Source organism: Acromyrmex echinatior, chromosome 3 (genome assembly GCF_024713525.1).
Source record: "Acromyrmex echinatior isolate Ae372 chromosome 3, ASM2471352v2, whole genome shotgun sequence".
NCBI lineage: Eukaryota > Metazoa > Arthropoda > Insecta > Hymenoptera > Formicidae > Acromyrmex > Acromyrmex echinatior.
In genome coordinates this window covers 16,981,000-16,998,783 of record NC_141854.1, presented here as the reverse complement: position 1 = coordinate 16,998,783, position 17,784 = coordinate 16,981,000, and the positions used below count along the sequence as shown (strand labels likewise).

The 17,784-nt window shown below is 33.8% G+C and overlaps 2 protein-coding genes across 2 annotated transcripts; one reads left to right on the top strand and one right to left on the bottom strand.

Moving 5' to 3' along the window:
• The first annotated feature begins 7,858 nt into the window (after positions 1-7,858).
• On the top strand, positions 7,859-11,561 carry LOC105150618 (uncharacterized). The gene is made up of 6 exons (XM_011063815.2): positions 7,859-8,187; positions 8,588-9,065; positions 9,331-9,614; positions 9,733-9,967; positions 10,351-10,640; positions 10,756-11,561. The coding sequence occupies exons 1-6, from the start codon at positions 8,161-8,163 to the stop codon at positions 10,918-10,920; spliced, it is 1,479 nt and encodes a 492-aa protein (XP_011062117.1). The 5' UTR covers positions 7,859-8,160; the 3' UTR covers positions 10,921-11,561.
• Positions 11,562-12,204: 643 nt separating this feature from the next.
• LOC105150657 (integrin alpha-PS4) lies at positions 12,205-17,688 on the bottom strand. The gene is made up of 10 exons (XM_011063895.2): positions 17,126-17,688; positions 16,344-16,728; positions 15,739-16,037; positions 14,856-15,321; positions 14,562-14,710; positions 14,061-14,495; positions 13,824-13,987; positions 12,878-13,401; positions 12,394-12,683; positions 12,205-12,292 (listed from the first exon to the last, which is right to left on the bottom strand). Exons 1-10 carry the CDS (start codon positions 17,549-17,551, stop codon positions 12,233-12,235), a joined length of 3,198 nt encoding a protein of 1,065 aa, XP_011062197.1. The 5' UTR covers positions 17,552-17,688; the 3' UTR covers positions 12,205-12,232.
• Between the last annotated feature and the right edge of the window lie 96 nt (positions 17,689-17,784).

Genomic DNA, 17,784 nt, shown 5'->3' with positions numbered 1-17,784 from the left:
TAAGATTAAACGTTTTGTTTTAAGATATATTTTTGTCCAAGATTTCGACGTTACCCCACTCGAAATCATGCGAATATTTTAAATAATGTTCTGTAATAACAGTAATGACAGATGTTTGTGTATTATTGTGTACATCATATTTCTTTTTGATGTAATTCACACACACACACACACACACACACACACACACACATGTGCTTATTAATGAAGATGACTCAAATCCAGAGTTGAAATGTTTGCGTTTACTTAAACTTTATTTGATAAGTACATCCCAATTGATTACAAATTTTATCTATTGTGTTTATAAATATATAATTTACGCACTAACATCCGCAGAAGCTCACATAACCATTTTACTTGTATTAAATTTATTCTTGAAAAGATCCACTAATATTAATAATTTATTTTATTGTAACTAAAATATAACTTAACTCAATCTCTTCTCGTATTTTGCTAATGACCACTGATCGGTGACTTTCTTTTTGTAAGCACTCTTCTTTATTTTCTAAAATATACATTTGTTAATGTAATACGAACGGAACACTATGAATCTTCAATTGTAAACAAAGTGTATATAATCTTTTAAAGTATTTTATTGTATTCTTCTATAAATTCCTGAAGATAAATCTTTTTTAAAATGCTTTAAGAATTTCTTATTTACTCCGAGTTTATTTATAGTTTTCTACATTTAAGTTCTTTATAAATCAGTGTATCTAATCTGTTCGAAATGAATTCAAAAAGAATTAAAAATATACACAATTACATTTATATGCATATTTGTATATATGTTACCTTTAGTAAAAATAATATTTAATTTGTATAAAAATCAAAATATAATTTATTATTGTACAAAATTAAGAAATAGAAAAGTAATACTTTTAAATTTGAAAAAGCGCTTACAATTGGTAACATAAGAGTGAAATTTTTTGAACTCACAAAAAACTTTTAAAACAGTAGTAAAAAAAACGATACAGAAATTTATTTCCTAATAATAAATTAGAAATTAAAAAGAATTTTTTTCGAACTCTGTACTATCTTTGAATTTGCACCGAGAAAAAGAGAAAAAGAGAAATAAAGAAAAAGAGAGCACGTACGGTGTTACCAAAATAGCATTTCTTATATGTACGTGCGAAATAATGTAAACGAGAAAGTCATTGGCATTCTATTACAAATTCGACATTACAAATAAAAGTTTAACGACAATATTTAATTATGTGTATTTTGTTTTGGAATTTTTTAATATAAAAAAAACATAAAAAAACAAGGTAGAGTGAACAGGGAACAAAAATAATATTTTAAATTTGAAGTTTTATAACAATTAAAATATAATATCCTCGTTAAAAATAACCTGTATTTTTAGATATAGAATTTATTTAACTACGTAAATAATGCATTATATACTTTCACTTAAAAAGAATATATTTTAGGTTTTGTGCATACATTAAAACATACTTGATATATTAAAAAAAAACTTACAAGTACATATACCTATCATAGTTTCAAAAATATTAATGATGTTATTGTACCCTACTGTTTTTGTTCCTATATCCAGCAGCATAGAAGATTCTAGCGATATTACAAGAATATATTGCAACATTTCTACAATATTGTTGAAATGCCTATCTGAGCCCAGTTATTCATTTTAATAAATGATTTACCTAATTTCATTGATTAGTAATTAAATTAAATTAAATTAAATTTATTTTTTGTATAATTCCTTTAATTTTACGCATCTTTAATTTTACAAAATATTAAAATTGACGCATGCATGAGTGTATACAATATAAAACATAATAATTATTCCATGTAATAATGACAGCAATTATATTTATTTTAAGCATAACGAATGTTATAACTTTCAGTTTCCACGAAAAATCTAACAAAACATTTTCTTTCGATAGTTTAAATGTAGGTGGATTTTGAGTATATTGTTAACGGTCGTAGGGCTGTTAGGCACGTACGCACGCATACGCATATACATTTTTCTTATTCTTATTCAACCGTTGGCCATATCTGCGAATATAAGTATGCACGATGAATAGTATATCCGAACCAGACGATCACAGATGTACAAAAGCTTCGGTGTGTGCGACAGACATGCTGGTTGGCGCAGGCACCTGGCCACGATAGGGTCGAGAATAAGCGACGTGTACGGGTCGTTTTATGGTGGTGAGCTCGTAAGGAAGGCTCGGTTATAAGAAGGGTCCCCCTCACATACACTATTGATCCCGACGAAGGTTTCTTATTTTTCCCGATCCTGAAAGAACTCGAAAAAAAAAGAATAAGAACCGTCATTTCTGTCAGCAGTTCTTGTCGGTTTGCTTTCTTCATGTATTTTACATTAGAAAGAGATTGTTCGCTAACCAATAAGGAGTGAATAACAATGACACGGTAGATAAAATCATCAAATTTTTTAGTTAACAAATGCGTAGTACATTTAGCACTTGTAGAATTATAGTTGTAAGGCTGATTAATAGATAATCGGAGTAACTACGAGATTAGTGGAGCAGTGCATGAATATGCTTTAGTGTCTAGATTTGAGAAAGTAATGTAAATCTCGAGTTTTCGAATCTCAGTCGACTCTGTTAATCTTTTCATCGCTTATACATTGAATGTTATCACAGATTAAAATATAAATATTAGTATACAATTCAGTTCCGCGAATAATTAACGAATATTGCCATAAAGCAATTGAATTTTCGATCAATCGAAATTACAATAAAGCGGGACAAGTGTGGTACATTGCTGACGACTACCTCCTTTTATTATCGCATTTTTCGAAAATTAAAAAAGTTCTAGTATCAAAGCTCGAAGCGTTTTGGCGATCATCATAGTAGTCAGCTGTTTTATTCAGAATGCGTTCTATTTGGCGCTCATAACGCTCGTGAGCATTATTTGTCCTTGTTTAACATTTGATAAATAACAAGGTTGAAATTGTTCCATGTGCGTTGCGAGTGTCAAGTAGAATGTATATAATCAGAAATCTTTAATTAGTGTTATTAGAACCGTGCTTCGGCTGTGAACTGTCAATACTAAAAATCTATAATATATACAATCGTGAATTATTATACAGGGTGCGGCGCCAAAATCCGGACAAATTTCAAATTGAAATTCCCTCCGTTCAATACCATTGATAGATATCGCGATTGGCATTCAAATAGCTTGACGCATGTACTAAACCATCATAACCTCGAAACAATCGCAATGTTGAAACCAAGTGCGGAGTATAACCGAAGAGCCGCGATTATCGAAAGTATTCGCGCCGGGCGCTCGGCGACAGAAATCATTCGTTTCTTCGGGTACCCGAGATCGACTGTGTATGATATCTTCGCAAAGTATCATGAGTCGGAGAAGTCCAACGAAGGTTCTGCAACACCGGCGAGGAAATTCCACTCGAAGGAGCGCGTTGTCAGGATACCCGACATCATTCAACGGGCTCAGGAGCTGATTTTTGAGGATCCAGGGCAGTCGATCCGAAAATTGTCGTCGGTTGTTGGTGTGAGCGAGAAAACTATGCGTCGAATCGTCGAGGAGGACCTTCGCTACAAGTCTTACACAATTAAAGTGAGACAGATGCTTTCCAAAGCCGCTAGGACAAAGCGAGTTGAACGCTGCAACCTGCTTTTATGTTCCTTAAAACACAATGCTGCCGGACGACTCAAGTTTTTTTCTGACGAGAAAATTTTTACTGTGGATGCGAAAATCAATCGAAGGAATGACCGCTGGCTCGCCTACAACCCTGAAGATGTCCCCATTGTTGCAAGAACGAAATTTCCGGCGAATGTTCACGTGCTAGGTGTTGTGTCCAGTGAGGGTGATGTCATGCCACCGCATTTTTTTAACAAAGGGGAAAATGTCACAAAAGAAGTTTATTTGCGTGTTCTGACAAATGTAGTGAAGCCGTGGGTGGAAACTGTGTCGTCTGGAAAGCCATATGTTTTCCAGCAAAACGGTGCGCCCGCCCACACGAGTCATTTGGTGCAAAATTGGTTGTCGGACAACGTCGACATGTTTTGGTCGAAAGAATTCTGGCCTCCCAACAGTCCAGATTTGAATCCTTTGGACTTCTACGTATGGGGCGTGGTTGAAAGGGTCACGAACAAGTCCAGACATCCAAACGTCGCATCATTGAGAGCCGCTATTGAAGCGGCATTCACCGATATGGACCGTGACGCATTAAAGCGTGCCTGCGCACGCTTCAGACCGAAAATCGAGGCGGTCGTTCAAGCAAGCGGGGGATATATTGAGTGAATATGTTCTTTATGGCCTTACAAACAATGGAGGTAAACAAATTTTATAAACCTTTTCATTGTAGCAATAAAACATGTTTAGAAAAAAATGTATAATTTGTCCGGATTTTGGCGCCGCACCCTGTATATAAGGGTATAATAATATTAAAAGAATTAATATAATAATGTAAAAGAATAATATTAAAGGAATATTAATAATAAATTTTTTTCTTTTTTTAGATAAATTCGGTATAAAGTACGAAACCGTACTCACTATTGAATATTTGGATGAAATTGCTGAATTTATATTTGCGAAGCTCAATATAGATTGACGTAGGGAGAAATTCGTTAAAGAGAAGATTGATGTTGCGGTGGTGGTTTTGTGGATATTGCTTTTATTATTTTAACCTATTGAATCTATCTGTTTCATTCGGTTAAAACAGTAAATACATATAACCAAGTTTTCATGCACAAAGTTTCAATTCAGTTTGTATTAATTCCTTACATTGGCATACATATAGAGGATATTTCTAAAATATCAGAAATTGTTAGTAGTCAATATCGAAAGATGTTGCTTGGACATTTTATTTAAAGGAAAATTGAAATATCAGAAAATTCATATATTATTATAATAAAAATTAGGATCTTTAATGAAAACTGTCATTGAAAGAATTAAGAAAAATTATACAAATAAGTAAATATTTGTATGTAGATTTCGTAAGCTTGACGGTCTCTATTTAGAAAATAATTATTCGAGTGAAAGTTCTTATTGATCTTAAAAATCCTGCTACCACTTAAACATGGCGTATAGCAAGGATGCGTACTAAACATAAACTTTTTCGCCCGCCTTTGGCTTTTTCTGGGTTAAACGGATTTTTTATAGCTGATCACCCGCATCTATTATTTCTTGACATGATCACGTGACAAGGTTGGATTACTTTCATGATAACAGATGATCGCCCGGTTTCGAAAATGCTAATTATTGTGCGGTGATTAACGTTTTTTTTTCTTTTTATAAAATCACATTATTTTATTTAAACGTATCCAAGTTTAGGATTTTTAATTATATTATGTGTAGTTATAATTTTCTTTTATATTACAGTTGATTCTTATCAATCTTATTCTCTATTTTTGTATACCTATATATTTTTGTGTATTCTTTATTTTTTCTTAACATTATTTTTTGCATTCGCTACGTACCGTTAGATCCGCTATTTTACGACATTTTATGACTTGAGTTATTTACATATTCAGCCATTAAAACGTTAAAAAATTTAAATTAATTAAAATTAAAATTGAGCTGGATCTCCTTTCCACAAGAAAAATCATTATTTTGAATGACTTTCAAAACTCTTAAAATAATTAAATTAATTTTTTTTCTCTTAAAAAAAAATCAGGATAGGATCTTGATAGGATCAAGCTATTATATTGTGCGCTGGTCAATTAATGCAGTCTGTGACGCAAGAAGTATGGCTATAAGATGGACATCGATTCGCATCACGCACGTAAATCGAACATATGATGATGATTGAAGAGTGTATTTTACTTCTCTTGGGTGCGCCAGCGCCCAACCCTATCACGCTCCAGATACTATTTATCCCGACACACCCTGTAGGTAGATCTCTTAACAACCATCACGTAAAGTATATCATTTGTAATCTGTAGTAAACGATCGATGTTGTTAATAATTTAATGACCAGTAACTTAAATTCTTTTACCACAAATTATCTTATAAATAATAGTAATATTATGAAATTATAATGAACACTTTATAAATACTAATAAAAATTTTTTCTGCAAATTAAATGAAATGTTTAATTTGTCTCATTTCTTTTTAATAAATCAGTTTGATTATTTTTTAAGATTTTTTTAGTGTCATTAAATATCAAAATAAAATGTCTAATTTATATCGCTAAGTTGATATAAAATAAGAATAAAAATCAACGATGGAAAAAAGTTAAAAATTTAAATATAATGGATAAATTTTGACGTCATTTTTAGAATGTATAGACAAAAGATGATTGTTGTTACAATTTCTGCGAAACGTTTCGCGTCGAATAATGTAATCAAATAACATAAGAGAACAGTTACTTTTGAAATTAATAGTCGTGCAAGTAACACAAAATAATTTTGTCGATGCGTTTCGGCCATTCTCCAGATATTTCGTATATACAATCTTGCTTCTACGTTTTATTGTTTCACAGGCACATCTGCGTATTATTAATCGTTCCCATGCTCGTTCTATTTATTTCTCCATGTCGGGGTAAACTGACTCGCCACGGCGCTGCACTGTTTCATCCAGTACGTGGTTTATTTAATTTTGCCGGGTATTAAACAGTGAATAGGGACGAGAATGAATGTGGGCGACGGCACGTGCATAGTACGCCGTAAGTGTAGCCAATTTACGCAATTCAAAATCATTCATGGAACTGAGACCTCAAGTAATTGTTTCGTATCTCTTGAATCTATCTCGAAAACGCTTGGCGAAATTAAGGCCCAGTTTTACAACTCACGGTTAACTCTTAACCGAGGTTCAATTTATTCATTATCTCTTCCAATTCTAGAATTAAAAAGAAATGAGAAAAGTTGAACCTCGATTAAGAAACTGGACCTAGTACTGTTAGTTTGTGTTTGCTGGAAATATATCGGATTGTGTACTTTTTATTTTATGTTGTTATTTATAGCTACTAACAATGTTCACAAATTTTATATTATAATATTTATATTATTATAAAAAATATTTATTTTTTAACAAAGACTTAAAAAAATTTTCATAACACCGATCACTATATAATCATCATGGCAGTTAATGTGTTAATGAAGTTATGTAATTTTAAAATTTAATTTCTCTTTTCTTCCCCCCTTCTTTTTTTCTGTTTTTCAAGAGAAACTGATGAAATTTATTTTTACTACTAGTTTATTATTCAGTCATTAGCATTCGTTCTTTGATCATTATCAAACAATCCGTTTTAAATAATTTTTTTAAATAAATAATTTTATATATATACAAATTTTGATACAATTTTTTTATTTTAACTTCATTTATTCTTGATTTTAAAATCCATTTATCTTTAATTTTGTTTCCTTTTTAGGATTAACTGTTAATACTCTCTCCCTCTCTCCCTCTCTCTCTCTCTCTCTCTCTCTCTCTCTCTCTCTCTCCCCCCCCTCTCTCTCTGTCTTTATATAATTTCAGTAACACTAAAAATAGCAGCAGAGCAGAAGCTCAAAATTCAACATGCTTAATTTTAAATATTATTTAATTAAAGATCTCTAATTAAGATCTCTTAATATTATCTTTCAAAAAATTATAATATTGACCATTAGAAAATCATAATATACATAATAACTTTTCAAAGTTATATATATATAGTCCTAGTCTTATTCATATTGTCAAAAATATTTCTGATGTGTCTCAAGTCAGATTTGAAAATAAAGAATCATTCGCTGAGTGTTCGCGCATGATGTCACCAACAAGTGCACGCTTGCGGATTGGCTGCAATGCACGTGCTTCCCCATTCCTTCCGATAGGTTTGACCGTTTAGATTGGTGGACGCGCTTTGCGTGTCCAATCGCGCGGCTTGATTCAAATACGCGCGCATGTACGGACGTGACGACACGTGGATGCGCAATAGATTGCGTAATTGCGTCAAAACGTCACCACGCTTACATAAACTGGGTCACGATCATTGTCAGTCGCGCTACAGTACATGTTATGTGGTATACTTTGCGCTCTAGGAAGTCAGCAGTGTCAGCACTGTAAATAGAAATGCTAGTCTGCGTTCATCTGCGTTGAAAACGCTTCGTGAAAGGAATTGGAAAGGTGCCGGCCGTCTTTGCGTTGCGAATTGGTAACATTACAGGTACGATCGGAGTATTTCAACATCGTCTCCACTGGAATCGAAATTAGATCGTTAAAGCAATCGCGAGAATGGCCAACTCCCCAGTGCATAATCCAGTAAGTACCTACTATACTTTGATGAAACTTTCATTGATCCACAAAATATCTGCATTGCCGATGCCTTTTGCGTCTTACGGACGAGTCACGAATTTACATATCATTAATTTCTTAACCGTTATTTCTTTGATATTACTCCGACTGTAATAATTATAAATTATTAATAATATATATCATTTTAAGTTGTCAGAATATATATATTACTTTGAACGGTTATTATATATAAATATATATCACAATTTTTTAATTAAAAAATAATATTAAAAATTTTTTTTGCTTCAATTAATACTTACAATTAAACAATATTAAATTTTGAATTTTGTTATGTTGCTATTTTTAAAAAATTATCTGCCTGTCTTTTTTCACGTTGCTATTTTTTTACAATTATATTTTGTGACAGGAAATTCCATATGTGGGTAAAATAGAAGGAGGCCTGAGGGCAGGTACAATGGTGAAGATACAAGGCAAGGTGCCATCGCAGGCTGTACGATTTGCTATCAATTACCAGCTCGGACCGACATTAAATCCAAGAGATGACATAGCCATTCATGTATCTCCGCGCTTCCCTGAAGGCTTTATTACTAGAAATCACATAGAATCGATGACCTGGGGCGTGGAAGAGAATGCTGGCCCAATGTGGATTCAGCCAGGCCAGGAATTTGAGATACTTATTCTATGTGACCATCACTGCTATAGGATTGCCATTAATGGCAGACACTTCACAGAATTCGCTCATCGATTACCATTCATAAAAGTTACTCATTTGGTTATCGATGGTGATGTTGAGATACACTCCATCACATATGAACAAGTATCAGTCGAGTCATCAAAACCTTCAGTACCAGATGGTGTAGAAACTGCTAATTTTGGACCACCACGTAAGGAATTATATTTTTAATTACAGTTAGTACATATTAATACGAATTTTGCAAGTTACTGTAAAATGTATTCACTGAAAATATGATCTTACGAAAATAATATACATATTAAAATGTAAAATATATTAGAATATATTAATCAGCACATACATATAATTAGCTTAGTTCTTTTTACTCTCGTCATCTTCACTTTAATAAACCTTAGGATTATTTATATTTTTTATCTTAATAAAAGCATTGATAACTTTTGTACTTTTTATTCCAGCTCCAGGTGGTTTGTATCCAACGATCCAATCTCAAGGTGGATATGGCCCTCCTCCTCCAACTGGTTATGGTCCTCCTCCTCCGACTGGTTATGGTCCTCCTCCTCCTCCTCCTACTGCCTATGGTGGTCCTGGTGGTTATAATCCACCAAGAGCCTACGGATATCAGCCTGAGCAGAAAGCAGAGGAAGAAGGTGTTTTTGGAGATTGTCTGGACAAAGTTGGATTAGCATTAGGTGGATTAGTGGCAGCTGGAGGTGTAGCGGCAGCCATGAATGCGATGAATGTAAAGATATATAAAGATATTTAAATATTTTTATTATATTTAAATTCATTATATTTACAATAATATATATTACTTAAATGATATATAATATTAAATACACACGTATTACTATTTTTAGAAAAAGAAGGAAGAAACTGAAGAAAAAGATCATGAAAAATCAGATGCTTCCAAGTCAAAGACGGAAAGCGAAAGTGGTTTCGGAAATTTAGCTGGATCTCTTGGGATGGCATTAGCTAGCAGCCTGGCAAGCAATGCCTTGCATAGTAACTCACACGCACAACAAGGCTATCCCGCTCAGCAATCAGGTGGTGGTGGTGGTGGTGGTGTATTCGATTCTATTTTAGGAGCACTGGGTATAGTATATTTATAACTTGAATTTCAAAAATATTATATATGTAATTTGATCAGGGATATATCTTGAGATTTTCTGACGAGTTATACATGTGGATAAAACATCTATGATTTAGCGAAACGAATTGCATCTTTCGGTCATTTCTGTAAATGGATATATGTCATGATTCAGGAGCCTTATAAATCAGAAAATCTGTAATCAAGCGCTGGCGTGACTATTCGAATGACATCATCGCATCGGAATTGCCAAGGACGGGCATATTTCTTAGATGAGATAAATAGATGATTATCTGTGTCCAAGATATATTCTTGATTGACTGAACCTTAGGATATGGTATAATAATTTAGGACACCTACTTTATATTTTTTTTTTTATTGATATTAGGCGGTGGAGGATCTCAACAGCCTGCTTATCATCCAAATCAACCATCTTCTGGTGATGGTCTGAGCGGAACATTAGGATCTCTACTCGGTGGTGTTCTTGGCGGTGGTGGAAGTCATCAGCAACCAGCGTATCAACCTTCAGGAGGATATGGTGGATACCAACCATCGGGCAGTTATCCGACATCCGGTGGATACGGCGGCCAAAGTTCTGGCGGATCGGACCTGTTATCGGGAATTGGATCGGCCTTATTCAGTTCAGCTCTAGACGGTCTGAGTAAACGTGGAAAAGATGTAAATAACATATTTCGATACATTTTCGATTTCAGCGATATATATAAAATTAAAAAGTACAAAAGAAAATTCAATAATGTTTCTAAACAATACTTGATGAATTCTTTCTATGTAGAAATCTCATGACGAATATCATTCTGGACCTCCTCCAAGTTATGAGCCTCCACCGCCAACACCGCCAGCACCGAAGCCAGCCCCGCGTCCGGAAACTCCACCATCTTCAAGTGGCCACAAATTAACTGCGGATGAAATTTCGAAGGGACTTGGGCTAGATGATTAAACGCTTCGGAAGATTTTGACCTGCAAGTACACTTATAGTGACGATCTTATGCTCTCTTGTTGCTTGAAAATGTAATCTATGTATCATCACAAATCTCGTTTATCGAAATATGCTATAATATTATTTTTTAATATCGTTTATTTCTTGATATCAGCGGATATTTAATCGTATTAATGGCAGCTGTATCAAATATAAATGCGAGAGAATGCTACTCGATATTATATCCGAATCTCATAAACGTTATGAATTCTCATACGGATATTAAGTAGAATTGTAAGTTCTAAAATCGCTTTTAAAGACTTTAAAGTTGCATATTTTAGATAAGATAGAAATCAAAACACTGCTCTTTACAAAGTTATACCTTCCATGAAATAGTCCGAATGAGAGCTGTAGAAGTATAGCAGCAGGAAGTTAATATTTTTTAAGATTATATTTTTATATAAAAATTTTATTATTTTAAGAGTGGCCTTAGCCAGAGAGAAATATATATAATATATATCTTATATATACATTTAAATTACGAATGTGCACAATTATTATACACACATATATATATATATATATATATATATATATTTACATTAAAAAATAAATGTATACATCACATATGTATAAAACATATTAAAGTATATTAAATTACATTCTAAAGTCTATTTTTGTGTATCTGACTATGAGTGAGAGCATCCGGATGTAGTAATTTAGTGTTCCTGTCTAGTAATTTACACATCGCAACGATATCTTGATGTCAAACTCAGAATTTATCAATCTACTATAACTGTGATATTCAACTAAACTCTGACAATGTTACTTAAACGTGTAATTTACTCACTTTTTAAAATCTTGTTTATTGAGATACACGTGAGACACACGATTGTTTTTTTGATACGTTTCTTAATAAATTTTTAGAATTGGCATACAGATGTGAAAAAATATTTCCCGATATCATATGTAAATCTTATATATGAATTAATTGCATAAATAAAATTAAATTCGTTCAGAAATTGCTTTGTAAGATTTTAAAGATTGTATGTCTTAGATAGCAATTTAAGAAAAATAAATATATATCACTTTTTATTGAATCTTTCATAGTCCAATTATAGCAAGATAAATATTTTTTGAAATTACATTTGTATAAAAAAATGCTTTATTGTTTTATGAAACTGTTCTTAAGAAGATATACATGACATATATTTTTTTATATATTAAAATATAATGATAATTATGGTCTATTATTTACGAAGAAAAAATATATATCATAAAAAATGTATTAAAATTAATTAAGTCTCGTTCTATAAATTTTATTTGTGTATATTCAGTCATGATCAAGAGTTGCTGTGGAAGACGTTGTTTCCAGAACCACATTGTACTTTTTCTGAAACGCAAATGTTCACTGTTTAGTAAAGCAACTAATGATGATCATGAGGAATTAAAATGAGAACTTTTATTTAACTTTGACGAGAATGCTAAACATACATCAGTCTCGGCTTTCAACGCTTCGAGTTCCAACTTCTTCTTTCTAGTGAAGAACCCAATTTTTATTAAACCTAGTACTAATAATATCAACAATACAATTCCTAAAATGATCGATAATGCTATTATCCACACAGCTATTCCTTGAGCTATCGGCGAACCTAGAAATGTTGTTGCAACCAAAGTAGTGTCCGATTTATGACCTTCTCTTTGAGCAATATTATCAGGTTGCGTTATAGTAACGCTACCTTCAGTTACGTAAAATATAATGTCTTTATGCTTCAGTATGTCAGCTGTAATCAGAAAATATTCAAAATATATTCTCTTATATCATATTCAATCATATTCATCATTCTCTTATATATATTAATTGGTAATATCTGGAGACACTGATAGTGTCTCGGCGCTAAGCTACGCGACACTGCCGTGGCCGTTTTACGCGAGCCAGCGAATTGCTAGGGATTGAGATTATTAGATTTATATTTACCAGGAAAATTCGATAATTGCAAATCCAACGTCACCAAAAATTTCGCAACAGACAAAGAACTTAAGAATGGACCCAGTCTACAAACGATATGTACGCATTCAATTGCATTACTTGTGCAATTAATATAGAGCGTTCTGTTTTCAGATGGCACATTCATCTGCGTGTTTTCTTCTATGCTGAATTTCGCGTGCGTATTATTACTCGCGACGCTCGATGAATTCACAATTACATCATTTATGGATACGATCTTGTTAGATGTAATGGAAAGTACTTCTGTTTGATTTGAGTCACTGCAATAAAATTGATATCCGTCCATTCTGCCGATGGTATCGTTGATACTGATGATCATTACGTCCTTGGCATCGGGTCGGCGGAGGTGCGTCGGAATTTTCACAGTCAATATTACTTCCTCAATAGGACTAGCGCCGAATTTTTGCACTTCATAGAAATGTTGAAACCTGATACCATTCAACGGTTTTTTCTCGTCCTCGCGTAGATATGAGTATAAGTTCTCCTGTGCTTTTCTAATGAAAACAATAATGAAAATAATGATATATACAGAGTATTTTAGAACTTCTGGGACAAGCTTAGAGAGATGGATGATCTCATCAGCTTTTGTTAAGGAACTTATGTCCTCCGACATATTTTCAAGGAGTATCTGGTCGCGCTGATAATATAATAATATTAGTTTACATCCTTTGATTTTATATTTTTGTAAAAAGATAACAAATAAGCAAAAACGTGGACTGATGTTGTCAGACGTCACGCGCAATGCGATCAATTGCGTACCTCACAGTCGAGTCGAATAAGGTAACTCCTCAAAAATGCATCAAAAAGAGAAAGAGAGAAAAAGAAGATTTCTTAATAAAAGTTAATTCTTTTGATGAGATCTAGCATTCTCTGAAGTTTTTTCTAATGATCCTGAATTAGTGTCATCGAGACCAACCCGGCGATTGCTATATCGATGTCCACGTCAAAATACACAGTGATAGTATAACTATTGTCATCCCAATTCGCCTCATCGCTTTGAGTAGTAATATTCGCTTGTATTTCCACTTTCTTAACATCATACCTCACCATACTCATGTCTAGTTGCAGTATTAATGTTTTCTGAAAGACAATGAATTGAGTCATCTTTTATTCATCAGTAGAGTCTACCCACGTACGTGGAAGATCGTCATACATTTGTTCTAAGAGGATTGCCGATATCGCAGATTACATCCAGCATGTTGCTCATGCGAGAATCCTCCGTACATTCGGGCGGGATACTCGCTAACGTTAAAACCTCGGTGAAGATGCGTACTCTGGTTTGGTATGCCGGTTCACCGCGATTGTAAGCGTCGATGCGGAGAGTAATTATCGGCGCAGAACCAATGATGTACCTATTGTCTAAAGTTGAATCAGTAGACAATGTCACACCGAGATTGGACACGCATATGTTATCCTCGCCACAATCTACGGAGAATGGCAGCTTTATAAGATCCTCGGTCTTCGAGCGGAGCTTATTTATCACGACGCAAGATGCGCATAATGAGCTTTCGTTTCTTGCATGAAGATCATCTTCTAGCTGCATAGACACCGATATTTCAAGCGGATCTATTACATTTTGAATGTTCTCCTAAAACACCAAAATGTGAATTTAGTGTGCTGAAAAGATCAATAGTAGACATAAAAATGTATGCACCATTAGATATATTTCAAGTAGATGACTTGTAATCGTAGCTTTAAACAGCGTGTAATTCAATCTGTAAGTCTGTAGTCCATCGTTACTTTTCTGTGCTCGATACGTAGCCCTGCCATACAACGGATCGATCTTCAGGACTGCGGTGACTCCTAGAGTGACAGACAACAAATTTGACGATGATAGAGGAAAGCCGGGTATGTCGTATAATTTTATCAATATATAATTTTAAAAAAAATGACTCATAAATATATGGGACAAATATATAGGAAAGAATTATATACGTCGGTTGCTTACGTAGATATTCGGGTACGTATATGCCATCGTAAGACATCCAGAGATCGATCTTGAAGGTCGTTGTGTTTCTCAACAATTTGATCTTTTGCAGATATGTCAATGTCACATTTACCGTGACAACTGGCGCGGATCTCAGCAGGACCACTTCGCCGGATAAATATGCACCCACAGCGATATCGGAATGATTATCATGATTCACATCTCGAGGTTCCGAGATAGAGATGCCGAATCCCCGTATCGTCGGTGAGAATCGCGAGCCGACTAGTCTCTGACTATATTTCCGAGAAACGCCGTCTCTGTTTCCGTTGAATATGTACACCGCACCGCCGCTCTCTTCCTCGTAGGGTGCACCCACAGCGATGTCACCGTAGCCATCATAATCTATGTCACCCAGACACATCACGGTGGATCCGAATTTACCTCCGATAATCTCGCCTTCAAGCGTTTGCAGTTCTTCTAAATTGTTCTGAATTTTGCGCATATATATTAGGTGTTGGAATTAATTCGTAGCGTTTTACAAGTGATGGGAAGTACTTTCATTAATGTATTTTTTAATGCTCATGTGAAATAAATAACATTCTTTCATTAAAAAACGCTACGAATTAATTCCAACACCTAATAATATAATTTTTAGAGAGCTAAATATGTTCTTTTAGTTTTCAATTATAAAAAATATTCAGATCTACTAAGAAATTTTTTAAATGAATAGCTTCATCAGATATAGTGCTTTATAATGAATTTTTCCATGAAAATTTAATCGCTTATTATACAGAAAGATTATATAGGTAACGTTGAAAGTTTAAAGCTATCCTGATGAAAGAAAAGTCAAATTTAAATTTGAATAAAATTATTCTCTCATTAAATCTGTATATAAATAACATACATTGTGTCGCGCTGTAAAAATGTAGACATGACCCTCGTCCATGTCTCTGGACCATTGTGGTGCACCGACGATTAATTCCTGTCTATGGTCATTGTTGACATCGCATGACGTTAATGCAGCACCGAAGTACTCACCATATTGTTGACCGTACAGTATCGTTTTAATAAACATACGCTGATTAGTTTTAGGGGGAAAGGTAAACACGAGGACTTTTCCATACACATTAGCGGCTTGTGGCGCACTAGAAGCATACCAAACATCTTGCTCATTGAAGTAAGTACCCGCTGTGATAGCATACCCTGAAAACCATCATGAATATATATACATGAACCTGATTACAAGATAAATACAAGAAGTGTACCAATAGATCTCGACTTGGAAAAATATATTTAAAATTTATCTTTATAGTAAAATAAATATTTTTCTAAATATAAATATTAATTTATATACATTTTTCCTATCTCGCTTTAAAATTTTTTATAATCAAACAATTATAATAACAAGAAAAAAATTTTTGTTTTAAATAACTGACTGTTTTAAATAACTGTATGTCCGTCCATTGCTACGTTTATCTTGAAAGAAAAGTAGCAGAAATATATCTTTACCAAAGTAATTGTAACTATGAATCCGCGGCTCTCTAGCGAGCGAGGGAATTACCGTGCGCAAAAATGAACCATTCATTAGAGCGACAGCTAATATCGCATCGCCTTTCCAATTGTAAACGCCTGGACTACCTATTGCGATATTCACAGTATATTGCGAATTCATGTGTAAAGAGAAGCCGGCTTGTCCCACCCCATAGTTATAAATGTTTATGTTGCTCTTAGTCGTAATTTGATTTCCAGAATTCGAAAGGGGTAAGAGATGCTCTTCCGCTTGTCTCTCGAATGCATTAGCGCTATTAGCCAGTGTCGTGTAACAAATGCCATTCATATACCAATTCGGCTTGTTGTCATTTATAACATTATTTATCCATCGCGGTCCACAAACCTGTTACCAATAGAATCACTGATTGAACAATAAAGAAGTATTTATATATTTCTTTAGCAGGTAGATAATTTTTAATTTATAGCGCATTTGCTTTTATTCCCTACAGATTGCATACGTAATTGGATCTGATCTTTTTTACAAGAAAATAAATAAAGATCTTACTATCATTTTCATAGTTTCGAATTTTTAAGAAGTAAAAATTAAAAAATTTTTAATATCAGATATTTTTAATATTTTAAACTGAGCTAATAATAAATACTTGTTAAATAACTAAAAATAAATTTGTTCTTTATCTGAATTCTATAAAAAACTCAACATTAACTTTATAAATCTAAAGTAAAAATTTCAAGTACTATCCAATAATGATAACTGATAGAAAATATGAGCAATAACGCACCATAACTCTAGCCTCCGTACTGTTCTGCACAGCAATGGTAGCACCAATCCAAGCATAATCCTTTATCTGATTGATCTGTCTCTTGTAAGGATGTAGACCGTTTCCAGTCTTATCAATCACCCACTCTTCGCATATACCATTCATCGCACACTTGAAGACCGTTCCCGGCTCTGTCACGAACGGCAGTGCATTGGAGTTTGCTCGCGGGGCTCCGACGAGTAGTAAAGATTCATTCACACCCACGTACAGAGCTACCGAAAAACCGAAATAACTTCCACGTCCACCCGATATATGCACAGGATTTCTGAACACTTCGCCGTTGTGTGAATTAATATTGTATGCCGACGGATTGTGTTGTAGGATTGTTAAAATGAACATTAGACTTTGTACACGAAAATATGTTGATCTCGTACATACCCAAAACATTTTGGGCAATGTCAGTTCGAAGATTTCACGTGTTCGAATAAGACCGTATCTGTAAGAAAACTGAGGAGATGGAGTTATTTTGCCAGCGGATGTGGTGAATACCGCAATGACATCACTTACATTAGTCAACGTTTATCTATATAAAACTCCGAGAAGTGGAAACGGAAGGAACCTGTTTTTCAATTGTAGACGTTTTCAATTGTAGAGACACGTAATTGCAGAATAATAAATCT

Excerpts from the sequence above, each read along its gene's own strand:
- LOC105150618 (XM_011063815.2), top strand. The coding sequence starts at position 8,161 with ATGGCCAACTCCCCAGTGCATAATCCA. Across the intron at positions 8,188-8,587 it reads ACTCCCCAGTGCATAATCCA|GAAATTCCATATGTGGGTAA; the intron begins GTAAGTACCTAC and ends ATTTTGTGACAG. Across the intron at positions 10,641-10,755 it reads TGAGTAAACGTGGAAAAGAT|AAATCTCATGACGAATATCA; the intron begins GTAAATAACATA and ends CTTTCTATGTAG.
- LOC105150657 (XM_011063895.2), bottom strand. The coding sequence starts at position 17,551 with ATGTTTTGGGTATGTACGAGATCAACATATTTTCGTGTACAAAGTCTA. Across the intron at positions 13,988-14,060 it reads GCAATCCTCTTAGAACAAAT|AAAACATTAATACTGCAACT; the intron begins GTATGACGATCT and ends ATTGTCTTTCAG. Across the intron at positions 12,684-12,877 it reads GCAATTATCGAATTTTCCTG|CTGACATACTGAAGCATAAA; the intron begins GTAAATATAAAT and ends TTCTGATTACAG.